A 17,374-nucleotide genomic window follows, 5' to 3' on the forward strand; every position below is an offset into this window, starting at 1 on the left:
CCCCCCCCCCCCCACTGTGCTGCGGATGGAACCCAGAGCCTCTTGCGTGCTAGGAGAGCACTGTCCCACTGAGCCACACCCCAGCCTGCTCTAAGCTCTTCAGATAAATCTCTTGAAATTTACCTCCGTATCTATTGACTTCTTTTTGTGGAAATTGAGGATTTAACAATCTTTCGTCTATTCCCCAAACCCCTACTTTCCATACAGAAAAAAACACCATATTTTTAACTAACGCCAATATTCAGTGTTTATACTGTATTGTCAATTATATGGCTCATGTTTACAGCTAAGCCCTGTGGTATATTATGAATGGGTCTTTCCTACACAGAATTCTGATTTTCTATAGTTAATAATTGTCTTACATTTTTCCTTTGCTTGGTTGTGTGTGTGTGTGTGTGTGTGTGTGTGTGTTTGTGCACGCTGGTGTGCGTTTCCTATTTCAACCCAAATCCTTGTCTGGTTATTTGAATGTCCCTTCATTATGTTCAGACACAGCAGCTTCATTTTCTCGAAGAAACATCTCCAGGAGCTTCCTCATACCTCCCATCTGGACTGTCATCCTCTTTCCCCGTCACCCTGGGGTCTTAACCTGCCTCTTTTCAATTCCCCATTTTCTTTTGTATCTCCCTGCTCACTCTCTTATTTTACTCCTTTGTTTTGCTTGAGCACATCCTATAGTAGTTTTTTTCAGTTGTTGTGGTGCTAAGGATAGAACATGCTAGGCAAGTGCCCTTCCCCTGAGCTACACCCCTAGCCCATTCTAGTAGTTTCATGAGAAGATTGTGTAGGAGGTAAACTTTTTTGATACTTCATACTATAAAAATATTTTTACTCTAGTTTCAGAATTCTGCTTGGAAATATTTTTCCTTTAGAATTTTAAAAACGTTGCTCATTTTCCATCTAGCTCCCAATACTGCTATTAAGAAGTTCTTAGCCATTCTGATTCCAATTCTTAATATATAAGTTGGATGGGGTTTTTGGTCCCCTCCCTTTTTCATTGTCATTTTAGTGGGATTTTAGGAGGAAGTAAAAGGAAATGCTTATTCTTGATCCAGCAACTGAGTTTTTACTTGTCAATCAATAATAACCTTTCATGCCATTAAATATCCTACAATATCATTTTTAAAGTATTTTTATTAGTTGTTGATGGACTTTTATTTTACTTATTTATATGTGGTGTGACATTCGAACCCAATGCTTCACACTTGCTAGGCAAGTGCTCTACCACTGAGCCACAACCCCAGTCCTCTACAATATCACTTAATAGCTTCAAAGAATATGATTGTTTGAACATAGTCTTGATACAATATTGTATATTGTATTTGAATAAGTGTCTTTCTCTGTTAAATTTTGTTTTGTCATTGACTATTTTCTGGAATACATTTCTAGAAATGTAATTGCAGGGTCAAAAGGATCTGAGTATTTTAATACATAGTACTGTAATATCCTTTAAAGATATTTATAGCAATTTACACAATCACCAGTGGTAGAGGAGATAAATATTTCAGCTTTTTTTTTTTTTTTTTTTTTTTGTGTGTGTGCTGTTGTGACTAAAAGACCTGACAAGAACGAATTTAGAAGGGGAAAAGTTTAATTTGGGGCTCAGAGTTTTAGACGTCGCAGTCCGTAGACACCAGGCTCCATTCCTTGGGGCTTGAGGTGAGGCAGAACATCATGGCAACAGAGTGTGGCAGAGGGAAGCAGCTCACAGGATGGTCAGGAAGCAGAAAGGCCCCACATGCCGAACACAAAATATATACCACAAAGGCATGTGCCCCACCTCCTCCAGCCACACCCTCCCACCTCCAGTAACCACTCAGTTAATCCCACCAGGGGATTAATTCACTGTTTGGGGTACAGCTCTCATAACCCAATCATTTCACCTCTAAATGTTCTTGCATTGTCTCACATACATGTGAGCTTTGGGGGGATACTTAAGTTAATATCAACCCCATTGCACCCAGAATAGCATTTCACTTATATATGACTTGATAATTTATGTTTTCGGTCCCGAGATATAGTGTAAATTTTCAGTATGGCAAATAAGTGTTCTTTATTATTCTGTGCCAGGTACCAGATGCTCTTGGGAGTTGGGGCATCTGAATTGCAGCATTGGTTTACAACTAAGTTATTTGTTAGAATTAATTTTAACAAATAATAGCTGCTGCTCTCATCTCATGTGGAAGTTTAGGGGCGGAAGAAACAAATATCTGCAACCTTCTCAATTTGCTTGTTTTCAGTGTAGTACGTTGGTTGCTGCGTTCAATTCCCAACATGTCTGACCTCTTCTACTTACTTTCCATGGTCTCCTCCCTGTGGGCTCCAGGTGGACAGTGTTGGTCCCCTTCCGGGAGCCCTGTCTAGGGCATGGCTCCTGTCTTATTCTCTTGCTGCAGGTTTTTTTTTTTTTTAAATTTCTGATTTTTTAGTTGCAGATGGACACAATGCCTTTATTTATTTTTATGTGGTGCTGAGGATTGAACCCAGTATCTCTAGGTACTAGGCAAGTACTCTGCCACTGAGCTACAACCCCAGCCCCTTGATAGCCTCTTTTTAATATTAGATTACTTATCTCTGTATGAATTTATTTCCATTTTATGACTCATCGCTATCATTATCATTTTTTTTTATTTGGACTGTCTCCTTGGGAGATATTTTATCAAAATAGGACTACCAAAAATTGAATGTCTGTGATCTTTGACCTAAGGCATCTTACTATATATGGCTAGATGGCTTATTATTAGGAGACACCAGTGTAGTAGTTGCTATATCTGTCCTTTGATTTTAGTTTTATTGACCTCTTCATAAGACCAAGGGATGTCTATAAGATTCTTAGCATAGGGATGCTAATAAAAGTTAAAAGAACATTCAGGAGTGGTTTTGAGGATAACCTCAAGTGATCTGATATTATATATCATCATACCTTCCAACTGCTAATGGGGGGCTTCCTATGGCTTTACAGTGTGCAGTCAATGACTGGGTGTGGCCACATTTCACTAATGTGGCAACAGCGTGTTCACATGACAAAGTAGTTATTTCCCTTCAGGGTGAAAGGGACCATGGATGGCCTGTATATGATATGTACATTTTCTCTTAACAATCCTAGTAGACCCTATCCTTCCTCTTTATAGATGAAGTGATTATAGTTCAGAGAAGTTAATTAACTCATTTGAGTACAAACAGTAAATAGCAGAGCCGGAGGTACATAGAGGTTTGTTTGACTCCAAAGCCCATCCTGTCTTCTACTCCACCACAATAATTACCTAAGTTAGATAGGGGGCTTGTAAGGGAAGATTTAAGCATGTCCTCTAGGTACCCCTGTTTATTGTCTTTGCAGCAGATGTTAACTGAGGTCCAACCTTTTCTTTATAACAGATAACGAACCAAGCCAAGTCTCAGACCCCACGGACATTTCGCCACCAACTCGTGCAGGAGAACCGAGTCAGAAGGTGGATCCCAAACAGGGGCCTGAAGAACTTCAGGATAAGAAAATTCAGATGCTTGAGGAGAAGGTTCTCCGACTCACAAGGACAGTTCTCGACCTCCAGTCTTCCATTTCAGACCTGAACGAAAATCTCAAACATGCTACTCAGGATGATGCCAGCAAACCGACCTCATGGCTGGGCGACCCGCATCCCCAGCCAGGGCCTGGCAGTGAGATTGCCAGAGACACAGAAAGAGCCCAGCCTCCCGGAGTCCTCAGTAGTAAGGAATCTGGTATGAAGGACATTAAGTCTGAATTGGCCGAAGTCAGAGATACTCTGAAGACCAAGAGTGACAAGCTGGAAGAGCTGGATGGGAAGGTGAAGGGTTACGAAGGGCAGCTCAAACAGCTGCAGGAGGCTGCCCAGGGCCCCACGGTGACCATGACCACCAGTGAGCTCTACCAAGCCTACGTGGACAGTAAGATCGATGCTCTGAGAGAGGAGCTCATGGAGGGGATGGACAGGAAGCTGGCCGACCTGAAGAACACATGTGAGTACAAGCTGGTTGGCCTGCAGCAGCAGTGTGACGACTATGGCAGCAGCTACCTGGGGGTGATAGAGCTGATCGGGGAGAAGGAGGCGAGCCTGAAAAAAGACATCAACGACCTTCGAGCCCGGCTGCAGGATCCTCCAGCCCAGCCGAGTTGCTGCAGCAGGGAAAAGGGTGGCGACTTCGGTGAGCAGCTCAAGACGTTAGAGCAGAAAATCGAGAGAGTGGCGGAAGCCACCAGAATGCTGAATGGTCGGATGGACAACGAGTTTGACCGCCTCATGGTTCCGGAACCAGATGTGGACTTTGATGCCAGATGGAATGAACTAGATGCAAGGATCAACGTGACGGAGAAGAACGCGGAAGAACATTGCTTTTACATTGAGGAAACCCTCCGGGGGATCATCTCTGGGGAGGTCGATGACTTGAGGCAACTTTTGGATCAGAAAATACACTCTCTGGAAGACCGTCTGGGGAGCATCCTCCTACAAGTGGCCAATGACACTGGTGGTGAATTTGGTCCCCCAGGGGCAGCCCTGCCTGGGCTGTCTGGATCAGGCAATGAACAGGTCTTGATAGAATTAAACCACCTGCAGGACAAAGTTCAAATGGTTGAGGACATTTTCCTGCAGAACTTCCAGGGAGGACATCTTGGGTTGGAAGGTACTGTACCAAACAGAGAGGACCACCTAGCGGGTGATAGCCTGAGCCTTTTGAAATCTCTCAATGACACGATGTATAGGAAGTTTCAAGAAACCGAGCGTAACATCCAGAAGCTTCGAGAAGATTTTAGTCGTCTTTATTCTCAACTAAACCACACAGGTAATGATGTGACTCATCTTCAGAAGGAAGTGAGCAATTGTAAAGCAGGTAAAAATGCTGCAGCAGGTGGTTTTACTAAGGTGGGTGAGCAAGAAAGGATGGTGGAGACCCTCCCGTCTCCCCAGGACCCTGTGGCTCAGTGTTGCGGTCAGCTGGAGGAGAGGTGGCAGAGGCTCCAGAGCCAGGTCCTGTCTGAGCTGGACACTTGTAAGGAAAATATTCATGGGGTCCAGAGGGGGGTCTCTGTGGTTGAGGACAGGGTGTCGCATATGGAGAAAACGTGCAGCAAGCTGGACTCCATGTCTGGGAGTCTGCAGAAGATCAAAGAGGGGCTCAACAGGCACGTCAGCAGCCTGTGGAACTGTGTCAGGCAGATGAACGGGACACTCAGGTCGCATTCCAGAGACATTTCCGGCCTCAAGAGTTCCGTCCAGCAGTTCTATAGCCACGTTTTCCAGATTTCTACTGACTTGCAAGATCTGATCAAATTCCAGCCATCGGCAAGTAAGTTGAACTTGACCGTTCCGTTTCTTGTGTGCATTTGTGGTGCCTCTTGGATGGTTTGTGGAGTTAATCCCAAGTGTGGCTCCGGGTTTAGTGCCAGTTCATGAATGGTTTGGTGTTCAATAGCAATGAGATAAAGGCTGGCATTAAGAGTGTATATTTAAAGCTTTCAAACGAATTTGATGTCACGTTGGCATTCAAACACAAAATCCACATATCTTACAAGATCACCAAATTGGAAGTTAAAAAGGAAAACTGACCCTTCGCTACAGATAGATGGCCAAGTATCGATGACACTACATGCCGGGGCACTACGATTTGGGGTCAGATTTTTGGCACAACAACTTGGACAGGGGGTATTGCTGTTCCCATCTCTACCTGGGGAGTCCCCTAGATGCTGACCTGGTCACCTCTCTCCAAGCTTCACCTATTTATGTCATCAAAAGCTTTATCATCATTGTCTTTGGGTTGCTACCCTCTCCCTAGAATCTAGGGCTTAGATCATGGTGGATAGGATGCTGTGGATAGGATGCTGTCATATTTATTTCCAAAGACCTGGGCAGGACCCTGGGTAAAAGCAGTTTAGGGGCAGTCACTGTCCAAAGTCCCGTGGTGCTGTGATCTGGAAGTGCATTAGAAGAGGTAAGAGGACTGCTTGTAGCACCTTAAACTTTCAACACATATTTGTTGAATGAATGAATAGTCTCTTGATAGTTTTGAGTAATACATTCCATTGTTCGTTATTCGTGGCTAAACACATAATCCCTGAAGGACAGAGCTTCTCTTATATCTAAATTCTATTTTTTTTTCCCACTTTAAAAAATTCTAAATTTATTTGTAACCGATAACATAAAAACTATCCCTATTGGGGCTGGGGTTGTGGCTCAGCAGTAGCGTGCGCGCCTAGCACATGCGAGGCCCTGGGTTCGATCCTAAGCACCACATAAAAATAAATAAATAAAGGTATTGTGTCCAACTAAAAAATAAATATTAAAAAAAGCCTATCCCTATTAATAGAATATACCTGAATTCCCCTCCCCCTCCCCCTACTTCTCCTTCTCCTTCTTCCAGGGATTGAACCCAGGGCACTCAACTACTGAGCCACATCCTCAGCCCTTTTTATTTATTTATTTTGAAATTTTTTTTACATTTTATTTTTTAGTTGTAGTTGGACACCTTTATTTTATTTTATTTATTTTTATGTGGTGCTGAGAATCAAACCCAGGGCCTCGAACGTGCTGGGTGAGCGCTCTACCCCTGAGCCACAACCGCAGCCACCAGCCCTTTTTTGTATTTTATTTAGAGATAGGGTCTCACTATGCTGCTTAGCACCTTTCTGTTGCTGAGGCTGGCTTTGAACTCATGATTCTCCTGCCTCAGCCTTCCGAGCCTCTGGGATTACAGGCATGTACCACCGCTCCCGGCTGGATTCTTATCTTTAGATAGCCTCAATAATAAGCTAGCCTTTTCTAACTGGATGCAGGAGGTGAAAGGGAGCAAGAAGAGAGTTCAATTTATTTAGCACCTTATTCAATTTATTGAGCACCTTCTGTGTACCAGCGCTGGGCTAGTCCCTTCAGGGCATAGCTGATGAGCCCTGTGACAGCCTCACAGAGAAGGTGCATCCTTCTCTAGAGGGAAATATGTGCAAAGCCACACAGCTGGTGACAGGTAGAACTTGGGCTATATATAAATCCTTTGTGTTTCCCAGAGTTGAATGAAGAGTATTTGGCCCTTGGGACTTGCAGAGGGTCAGCGGTGTGCCCAGAAGGAAACTATTTCCTGACATCCCTGTCTTTATTTTCTCCTCCCCACCTCCCGCAGGTCTGTCACCTTTTCCTTCTGTTCACTCTGGGTGACACAGGCCTATAAATACTGACTGAGATTTCATGGGCTCTGTGAGCCTGTGGAATTTTAAGATTAGGTCCCAGCTAAGACATAAAGCCGGGCTGGGCATGGTGGTACACACCTGTAATCCCTGTGCTTGGGAGGCTGAGACAGGAGGATCACAAGTTCAAAGCCAGCCTCAACAACTTAGTGAGGCCTTAAGCAACTTAATGAAACCCTGTCTCAAAATAAAATGTAAAAAAATTGCTGAGAATGTGGCTTAGTGGTTAAACACCCCTAGGTTCAATCCCCGGTACCACCAAAAAAATAAATAAATAAATTTTTAAAAAAGATGGAAAGCTAGAACATGGGAGGTGGACAAGCCCTTCCCCACCTGGGGAGAGCCTCAGGAGGAGTGGGAAGGGGTCCATGTAGTCAGGAGGGAAAATGCTCTGGACGGTGACCTCAGAGCAGGGTGCTTATTTTGCAGATAAGGAGTTACCCAGTTTGAACAGGACCAGGCATCTGGCCTCCTCCCCGTGCCCCGCCCTCTGCACTGTATATGACTGGCTCCTTCCTCCCTGGGCCCACTCAGCTCCTATATCTCTGGAATGTTGAGTAGAGGTCACAAGACCTGTGTGTGTTCACAGAGTGATTGTCCTTTGTGGTGACAATGCTGTCTGGACTGTGCTTTATAATAACAGACTGGGCCAGATATTTCCAGTTGGTTTGTAGAGCCCTGGCTGCGTGGGAAGCTGTATTTGCTGTTTGACATTTGTCTGGGCAGTAGGAGCTGCAAGGGATGCCTTTGGACAGAATGTGGCTTCTCAAACACGGTCTTTGGGGCTGGACCCATTGTGAATGTGGACGGCATGGGCTTTTGAGAATTTCCATGACTGAAAAGAGCCAGAAATAAACAGAGCCTCATGCAAGCTTGTAGCACACCCAGGCTTAGGAGACCTAGAACCTGGACATCAAAGCTCCACAGGTGACCCTGGGGCTAAGGTCCCAGAGAAAGTCACATGTCTGTCAGTTGAGCGCTGACTGTGTACAAAGCTCTGTGAGGGATATAGAGATGAGCTGGCATGATCCTCACTAGCACAGCGGGAAAGAGACACACAGGCCTGCAGAGAATGAATGCGGTCATTTGTAAAAAGCATGATGACGCCTGTAATCTCAGCAACTTGGGAGGCTTGCAAGTTTGAGGCCAGCTTCAGCAACTTAGCGAGGCCCTCAGCAACTTGGACCCTATCTTAAAAAAGAAAAAAAAAAAAGGTGGTGTGTGTGCACAAATAGTGTAGGGCTTGTTCTTTCAGTACATAACCCCTTATTGAGCCCCTGGGACGTAGGTAATGGTTGTGTGTGGCACATGTGGATAAAAATGACAGTCTGGTACAGAAGCAAGCAAATCCATACCCCATTCCCATGACGGTCATGGGACTGGGGTATGGATGAGCCTCAGGGGGGCAGGTGGAGTGCCCACAGCTGCTGTGGAAGTCTGGGAGGGCATCTCCAAGGAAGGGGCCCCTGAGTTGAGCCTATAAGATTGAGTAGGTATTTACTCAAAGGGCTGGGATGGGGAAGAGGCAAGGTGAGGTGATGTGACTGGATCAGTTATTTATTGCTGGGTGACCACCTCCCCAAATCTTGGTGGCTTGAAACACGGGGAGGTGTCATTTTCTGTTGTGTACAGGGACAGGTAACTTGGGCAGGGCTGAGCGGGGTGGCTCTTCTGCTCTGTGTGGCATCAGCTCGAGCCGCCCACTCAGCCTCCCTTGGCTGGCGGTTGGCTGGAAGATCCAGGCTGACTCAGTGGCCCAGATGGTACCTCTGGGATCCTCCACGTCGCCCCTCTCTCCCACGTGGCTAGGTTGGGCTTCCTCACGACATGGTTCCTAAGTAGTCAGACCTACTGTGTGGCAGAGGACTCCTAAAGAGAAAGGGGCCGCTGCTGGCCTCCTACAGGTGGGGCCCAAGAGCTAGCACGGAATCACTTCTGCCACATTCATTCTGTTGGTCACAGCAAGTTGGCTCTTGAAGGTGACAGGGCTGACGTGCCAGGTGGGAAGGGTAGTCATGGTGGTTATCATGCCTGCCTCAGTGGGTGCAGGACCAAAGGTGAGATGATGGGCTTAGGTTTGGACCCCTAACCAGATTCTGGGCCACATACACACACCCTGGTGCTTCTGCTCAGTCCATTGGCTCTCGACAGATCCTGTTCTTTGGCAGCATCCCTGATGGGGCTCAGTTACCCAGGAGACAGCTGATGCTCAAATAGATGCAAGGATTTTTTTTTTTTTTGGTACCAGGGATTAAACTCATGAACACCCCACCATTGAGCCACATCCCCAGCCCTTTTTTGTATTTTATTTAGAGACAGGGTCTCACCGAGTTGCTTAGGGCCTTACTAAATTGCTGAGGCTGGCTTTGAACTCACAATCCTCCTGCCTTAGCCTCCCGAGCTGCTGGGATTATAGATGTGCCTCACCACTCCCGGCTCAAGTCTCCCGCCCCCATCAGTTCTTGACCTGTTATGCAGACATTTGGCTATTTTTTTAGCTAGAGGGATGTGGCTTTCACCTAGCACTCTGAAGGGCACCTGGTTTAGGAGAGATGAAGAACCACTGTGTCCCATCGTCACCGTCTCACCCTCAGCTCTCTTCACTCTACACCCCAGTCCCTTCATTCACTCAATCATCAGGTTTCTCCTGAGCCATGTCCTGGCGTCTCGGCCCTCATGATCATGCGCTCTAACAGAAAGATGGCCAGTGAGCAGCCGCGAAAATATTGGATTTCAGGTATTGATCAATCAATGCCGTGAGGAATGATGAAACAGAAGGCGATGGAGGATGGGGACAGGAATCTATTTTGGATGAATGGTCAGGGAAGGCTTCTCTGTGGAGATGACCTTTGAGTTGAGACATAAATATAAAGAGGGAGCAAACCCGACAGAGATGTCTGTGAGAATATGGTCCAGGCAGAGCTGGGCATGGTACACACATCTGTAATCCCAGTGATTCAGGAGGCTGAGGCAGGAGGATCTCAAGTTAGAATCCAGGCTGGGCAACGTAGGGAGGCCCTATCTCAAAACAAGTTGTCAAGGTATGTGTGGGGGTGCTGGGATGTAACTTGATAGGGGAGTGCCCCTGGGTTCAACCCCTGGGTACCAAAAACAAACAAACAAACAAAAACACCCCAAGGGGTAGGGTTGAGTTTGCCTTTGCCCTAATTGAAGAAGGCCAGGTTGTTCAAGTACATGAGCAAGGGGGAAGGCCATAGGCAATGGATCAAAAAAATGGTCGGAACTGGATCATGCCAGATTTTTATAAGCTGTGATAAAGGATGGAATTTTTTTGTGTGTGCACACTGGGGAATCAAACCCAGGGTCTTGCAAATGCTGAGCAAGTGCTTTGTCACCAAGCTACATCCCCATCCCAAGGATTTTGATTTCAGTCCCATAGGAAACCATTGGGAGATTAGAGCCAGGGAGTGATTGTTATTTCCCAGGTTTGGAATCACGGCTCCTCCACACTGGCTCTGTGACTTTGTGTCCCTAGCATCACTTTCTCCATCCATCTGAACTGGAAATGATAGTGATGAACAATCTACCTCAAAAAGGAGGCTTGAGAATCGACACCCCTGTGCAGTGGAGAGTGGTCGCTCAGTATTTCCTCCCGTTCAGCCCTCTCCCCTCTGAGGACGATGATCTTTGTCCCTTTGTCTTCCAAGGCAGCCCCAGGCCTCCAGCCTGGAGCAGAGCGAGGCCTGGAGGCGGGCTGCTCTGGAACAGATCGACAGGGTGGCTTCTCTTTCTCTTCCCTGGACTAAGAGTCAGACTGAAAGCGTAGGCGCCTCTGAATCCCCCCTCCCAGCACCCACAACTTCACGTTCCAAACTCGTTGACTGGAAGCTCATGACAAATCGGGTTCTAAATGAAAAGGTTTCTAGATCCTTTTTCTGTGCCTGGTGGCCAGCAGGGTGTGGCCCTGGGCTCCGGGTCTGCTGGCTCCTGCTTTCACGGGTGGGCAGGAGCATCGGTCCTTGGACCATCTCGAGCACTCTTCCTCTTTCCCCAAGGCGCTTGGTTCTGCTCCTTCTGGAGCCAGTGGCCTTAGGTGGTCATGCACACATGTCCCTGGGGTGGGGCACATCCTGGGTGCCCTGATGTCTGCCATCCTAGGAAGTGGGTGAAGGGTAGTCTATCTTGCTGCCTTGCATCCAGATGGCCCTGGCCTGTGACACAGGCTGGGTGCAGCCACCCCAGCGGGTGGATCCTTCTCCTGGCCTGGCATTGAGGTGATGCTGAGCCCAGATGGAGCCCCAGGTGGCACTGATCCTCTCTGGCTGGGGAGGGAAAGGAGGCTGGTATTGAGGAAGGAAGGTGGGCAGAAGGACCCTGCTGTGAGTCAGGAAAGTCTCTTCCTCTGCGTCACGCACCCCGGAAGGGACAGCGCTCCTTACACACCGCAGCAGTGTTTCGACATCATCTGGGTCGCAGCAGGGCTTCCCTCTTCTTCTTTCCCATCCCCTTCTGTTCACGTCTCGGCTCCTTCTTCCTAGTACTTGAATTCTCTTAATCACATCATTTCTGTTTTTGTCAGCTTTTTTTTTTGTGGCTGTGAACAAAAGACCTGACCAGAACCATTAGAGGAGGAAGAGTTTACGTGGGGCTCACAGTTTCAGAGGGCCTCAGTCCGTACAAGGCCAGCTCCATTGCTCTGGGCTTGAGGTGAGGAAGGACATCATGGTGGAAGGCTGTGGAGGGGGAGAGCAGCTCAGGACATGGCATGTAGGAAGGGGAGAGGGAGACAGACCCCCAGTGACCCACCTCTTCCAGCCGCACCCTGCCCTGCCCACAGTTAGCACCCAGTTAATGCCTACCAGTGGACTAAGGTGTGATAGGGTGAAGGCTCTCAGAACCCAGTCGTCTCGCCTCTAAACTTTCTTGCATTGTCTCCGATGAGCTTTGGGGGAACACCTCATACCTAAAGCACAACGATTTCTTTGGTGTGTTATGGATTTAAGAATCCTATTTTTATCAAGTTGCCCAAGTAAAGCAGTAAGAATGAGAAAGCACAGACTATCAAAATAACTGTTGGGCCGTGAAGTTTGGCCAGGGTGAGTGGCCTGTCGCCAGCGTTATCACAGCTTTGGCCACTGACTTGCCGTCAGCCGAGGTTGGGGTTGATTTAGATCCAAGACAGCGTGGATGGGCTGAGTCACAGGCTTACAACTTTATATAAAGGCCAAATCAGCTGTGTGTATACATCAGCACCCCCAAAAAAGACAAAAGGAAAAAGAAAGGCTGAGAGTTCACACCCTTCTGCCCTGTGGGCATCTGGTTTTTGTAATGCTCTTTGGTCGATATAAGTGGCAGCTGCTTGTCTCCATGGTGACCTGGAATCTGTACTGGCCCTGTTCTAGATCCCAGCTTGGCCCATAGCTGCACCCATAGAACCGCAAGGGATCCTTATAGAGAGAGGACTCCTGCTCACTTAGGGGATGCCACTCTGCAGGGATCAAGTGAGCCCCAGCAACGTGCAATTAAAACAAACCCTAGCTCTGGTTCTGAAATGGGAAGGGAGGTCACCTTGGAGGTGGCAGGTAGGATTAACCATTAGGGTAATGGGGTGCCAGAAACAAGGGGTGGGGGCGAGGAAGGGAGAAAGAATATAACCTGCCCATCTTGGCACTACAGCACCCACAGAAGGTCGGCTGGGCCTGTGTGAGCCCTGTACAGACTGTTCCATCTAATTATTCTGACTTCATGCAGTGCTGGGGATTGGAACCCAGGGCCCGTGCATGCTAGGCAAGTGCTCTACTCCAGCCCCCTGATTCAGTTATTGATATGCCCCTCCCCTATGGCTTATCCATATAAATTTTATAATTGGCTTGTGAAGTTTTAACAAAAAAACACAAGTGATGCTCATGCTCAGATAGGTAAGCCCCACTCTCTGTGGAAAGTGATAGCAACGCCCTTTCCAGTTCCAACGTCTTGGTGGAGATCTTGGCCAAGGCTGTCTTGCTATTTCAACGTTCTCTAGTTCCTACTTTGCACAAACTGAGATCTGCATTCCCTAGCTAGCCTATTCCGTTCCACGGGGTTTCAAGGTTGGCACGTCTGGACTGGTGTTTTACAGCATGGCCTGTGCAGTCTCTGCTCTTGAGGAAGAGCAGTCCCTTTTGTGATGCAGCCAGAGAGAGGTTTTTTGTTTTTTGTTTTTCTCTTCATTCCAATCACAGCAAAAAGCCTTGAGTTGGCCACTTCTCCTGGTGGATTATTCCAATGCATCTAAGCTTCCCTTCCTGTGTTGTCGAGAGAACAATCCAGGTTCTCTGAAGAGCTGCTTCTCAGCCCTGAGGGGCCTTTTGCATGCCCACCTGTCAGGCTGACTTATCAGCCACTTCCTGGCCAGTCTTCCTCACCCGGGGTCCCTTCAGCCCCCGTTTCTCTGATTTCTTGATGAGGCAGGTGCTTCTCATGCCCAGGGCATGATGGCTGGGGTTTCCTCCCAGGAACTGGGGCTCTGCCACTGGTGTGGCTGACTTCCCTGAAAGCATCCCATGGCCCCCACTCGGTGTTCTGTTGCTCAGCATTTTGGTGGATTTTTGTTTTCAAGCCTGGATCAGCGTTTTTAAAATACTCCAGTTGCAGCATTTGCTTGGCAGAGACACCCTTTAGATGCTAGGGAGATGGTCTGACCTCCACTGGACCTCGGATGGATTACACTTGACACCTGAACAGTGCTTTACAGTTAGCAGAATGCCTCACATCCCTCACTTTGTCTGATGGGCGTTGAATTCTGCCTGGTGACAGGAGGACACAGCAGGGTGAGCCCATTGCATGGATAAGGTTGATAACTTAAGAGATTTCAGCCTCAAACACAGACCCTAACAGTGTAGGCTGGCCCTTGTCCCCAGCTCCTTGTTTATCGACTAGACACCCCCCAGTTGCCAGGTGCAGGGCTAACCCCATGCCCGCAGGTCCTCCCACAGCCCAGCTCCTCAGGGCACTTGTTGGGAGCAGGTTTCTTTGAAATTGTCTTTTAATAGGAGCTTCAGAGAAGAGGGGTTGGAGCCAGTGCTGGGGGTCAGGTCCCTCCCGCCTGCTTGTGGTGGCATGAGCCCCCCACCTCTTGGCAGCCAGGCCAGGTACCTCGGGGCCGATCTGCCCCTGACTCTTCATTCCTCAGGCATTATGTCCCGCAGGGAGTCACACTTGGCTCCTGCGAAGAGTTGGATTCAAATGGTCACTCCGTGAATTGGAACCATGTGTTCCGTGCAGCAGTCAGCCACGGAGAGGGATCCTTCCAGAATCACTGTCCAGTCTTTGTTGTGACTTGGTAATAACTGTCTGTGCTGGAGCGCCACGTGACGCTGTGGGTGGGGCCTGGGCTGGGAGAGGCCGGGGCTGGGGGCGATGACTGGAGGGTTGGGGGCCTGGACAGTATCTTGGTTCATTCTTTTTGTTCTCTGCCTTCCACTTGGTGTGATAAGCCTTGGTGTTGAGAGAGTGATGAATATTTAAAAAAAAAAAAAATTGTCCCATGTGTGCTGCCCCCAGTGGGACCCCAGAATGGCAATGATTTTGGGCAAGATTCAAGTGCCCAATTTAATGGCTGAGAGCAATTAGGCCATGCATGACCCATAGTACCTGTCATATTTTCAGCCTCCTTTTATTTACCAAACCCTTCAGTTGCTCAACGTCATGTACTAGGCTCTGTGCCAAGCCCTGGGGATGAAAGATAATTAAGATGTATCATCACCAGACAGCCGGAGAAGAAAAATACACAAAATCAACAGTCTCTGGAGGCCCCAATTTTTGCTGGTTCAGAGAGAAGCTTGCTCAGGGCTTGCTGCGCAGATCCAAGAGGGCTTCATGGAGGAAGTGGTATTTGAACTAGGATTTCAGGCTTGGGGGCTGGAAGAGGCTATTTTAGGGGGTGTTCACAGCAGAAGGAAACACGTAAAGCCAGGAAAAGGCAGAGGAGAGCTGGGCACCAGCGAGGTAGCTATTGCCAAAGGAGGTGAGGGACTCAGTGTCAGGAGATGGAGGACTAGAAGGGGAGATGGGGAGAGCCATGGTGGATTTCTGATAGAATACTGAGTAGGAGATTTGGTGAATGAGGACCCATCTGAGGGGCCTGTACTTTGCCATTTGTTTTTAATTTATTTGTTTTTAAATTTTTGGTACTGGGGATTGAACCCAGAGGGGCTTAACCACTGAGCTACATCCCCCTCCCGTTTTATTTTTTAGTTTGAGACAGGATCTACTAAGTTGCTGAGGCTGGCCTCGAATTTGCAATCCCCTTGCCTCAGCCTCCTGAGCTGCAGAGGTTACAGGCATGTACCACCATACTTGGCCGTGCTTAGCTATTTTAAGATATTTTGCTGATCGCAATTCATTCAGGGTTGTAGGACTGAGGAAAAAGTATTTTAAAAATTTGGATGGAGGTACATAAACTTGGGCTAAAGAGCCAGGAAGGAACCAGAATGGAGGAAGGAAAAATGATTGAAAAGAGAGGAGCAATGTTGGTTGGAGCAAATCCAAGAAGAGAAGGGAGGTGTTGGGGCTCGGGGCTGGGGTGGAAGTGTGTGTGCCGGGGAGGAAGGCAGCTGCTGAGCTGGGGGCAGGCGGTGGCAAATGAGGGGGAAGAAAGAAGACAGACAAGGAACACACTCAAGCATGCTTGAGTTGGAGGCGAAAGAGTGGAAACTGGCCCTTGTGAGTGTCTCCTACAATTAAATTTTATATGAAGAGGTAAAATAGCACTGAGAAGCTGATACTGAAACCTAACCCCCCACACCCCATTTCCCTTCTACGACTTTTCCAGGTGTTCCTCCCTGCCCCCCTTGATATTTACCTCTTTACTTCTAAATTGACTTATCAACTTTAGACATTTTATATTGGCTTCCTCTCCTCCCAACTCCAAAGTGGTTATACTACCATAAATCAATTTTCAATATTTATGCTATTAGGAGCACCATAGCTCCCCATGGTCACATTGCATTCTTTAACTGCTTTTCCGAGTTAGCAGTCAGTACTTGCTTAGATTTTATATATCTATTTTGGATTCTTCCCATTCTCCCAACAGCCTCTCAGTATAATTTTATCTGCCATAAAACTTATCAGGCCATTTGGCCAATTCCGTTTTTTTAAAAAAATTGGAAACCTCATTTCTGGAATTCTTTCTGATCCAATCTGGGTCCGTCATTTTTCTAGATTGACTCTAAGGCTTTCAATCTGAGACTGCTTTCACTAGTTGTTCTTCAAGAAACAGCTTGCACCTTTTTTTTGGTGTGAGACCCTCTTTCTGACTCTTTTTCATGGCTGACTCCTTTATTTCAGTGGAAAATAGTTTCAATTGTTTTTTTTTTCTTTTTTAGTATTTTTTAATTTTTTTTTGTATTATATATGACAATAGAATTTATTTTGATATATTTATACAAGCATGGAATATATCTTATTCTAATTAGGATTCCAGTCTTGTGGTTGTGCACGATGGTGAGATTCACTCTGGTCTATGCATATATGTGCATGTCAGATTCATTATGTCAGATCCATTCCACTGCCTTTCCTATTCCTATCCCTCCTCCCTTCCCTTCATTCCCCTTTTGTCTAATACTTTGAACTTGGAATAGCTTTTAAAGAAAAGGGCGCTTTTGAGGGGTTTTGTTCTGTTTTCTTTTAAACTATTGCGTTTCTGAAAATGTCTTCATTTATTTACTTATTTTAGTCGTAGATGGACACAATACCTTTATTTATTTATTTTTTTAATGTGGTGCTGAGAATCAAACTCAGTGCCTCACACATGCTAGGCTCTACCACTGAGCCACAACCTCAACCCAAAATGTCTTTATTTTGCTCTCATGATTGATGGGTATTTTGGCTAGGTATAGAATTTAAAGTTAATAATTATGTTCCTTCAATATTTGAAGGCATTGTCCTTTTGACTTCTGGTTTTCCATAGTGTTGTTGAAGAGCTTGATGATGCCCTTGTGGTTTGTACTTTTTATGTGTTTTCTTTTGAAAGTTTGTGGTATCTTTTCTTTTCTTTTTTAATATTTTTTTAGTTGTAGGTGGACACAATATCTTTATTTATTGCTTTTGTGGTGCTGAGGCTCAAACCCAGTGCCTCATATGTGCAAGGCAGGCGCTCTACTACTTAGCTACAGCCCAGCCCGAAGTATCTTTTCTTTATCTTCAGTGTTCTGAATATGCTGTGGTGTTTTAGTCTTCTTGTGT

At 46.7% G+C, this 17,374-nt stretch overlaps 1 protein-coding gene across 1 annotated transcript in view; it reads left to right on the plus strand.

Moving 5' to 3' along the window:
* The window catches only part of Emilin2 (elastin microfibril interfacer 2), a gene marked incomplete at its 5' end in the record, with an annotated part of 50,571 nt that overhangs the window by 25,898 nt on the left and 7,299 nt on the right, over positions 1-17,374 (plus strand). Inside the window, one exon of the mRNA XM_015482218.1 lies at positions 3,376-5,301. Coding sequence (XP_015337704.1) covers positions 3,376-5,301 — 1,926 coding nt within the window. The remainder of the gene's footprint in view (positions 1-3,375; positions 5,302-17,374) is intronic.

The sequence above is a fragment of the Marmota marmota genome, unplaced genomic scaffold (genome assembly GCF_001458135.2).
Source record: "Marmota marmota marmota unplaced genomic scaffold, marMar, whole genome shotgun sequence".
NCBI lineage: Eukaryota > Metazoa > Chordata > Mammalia > Rodentia > Sciuridae > Marmota > Marmota marmota.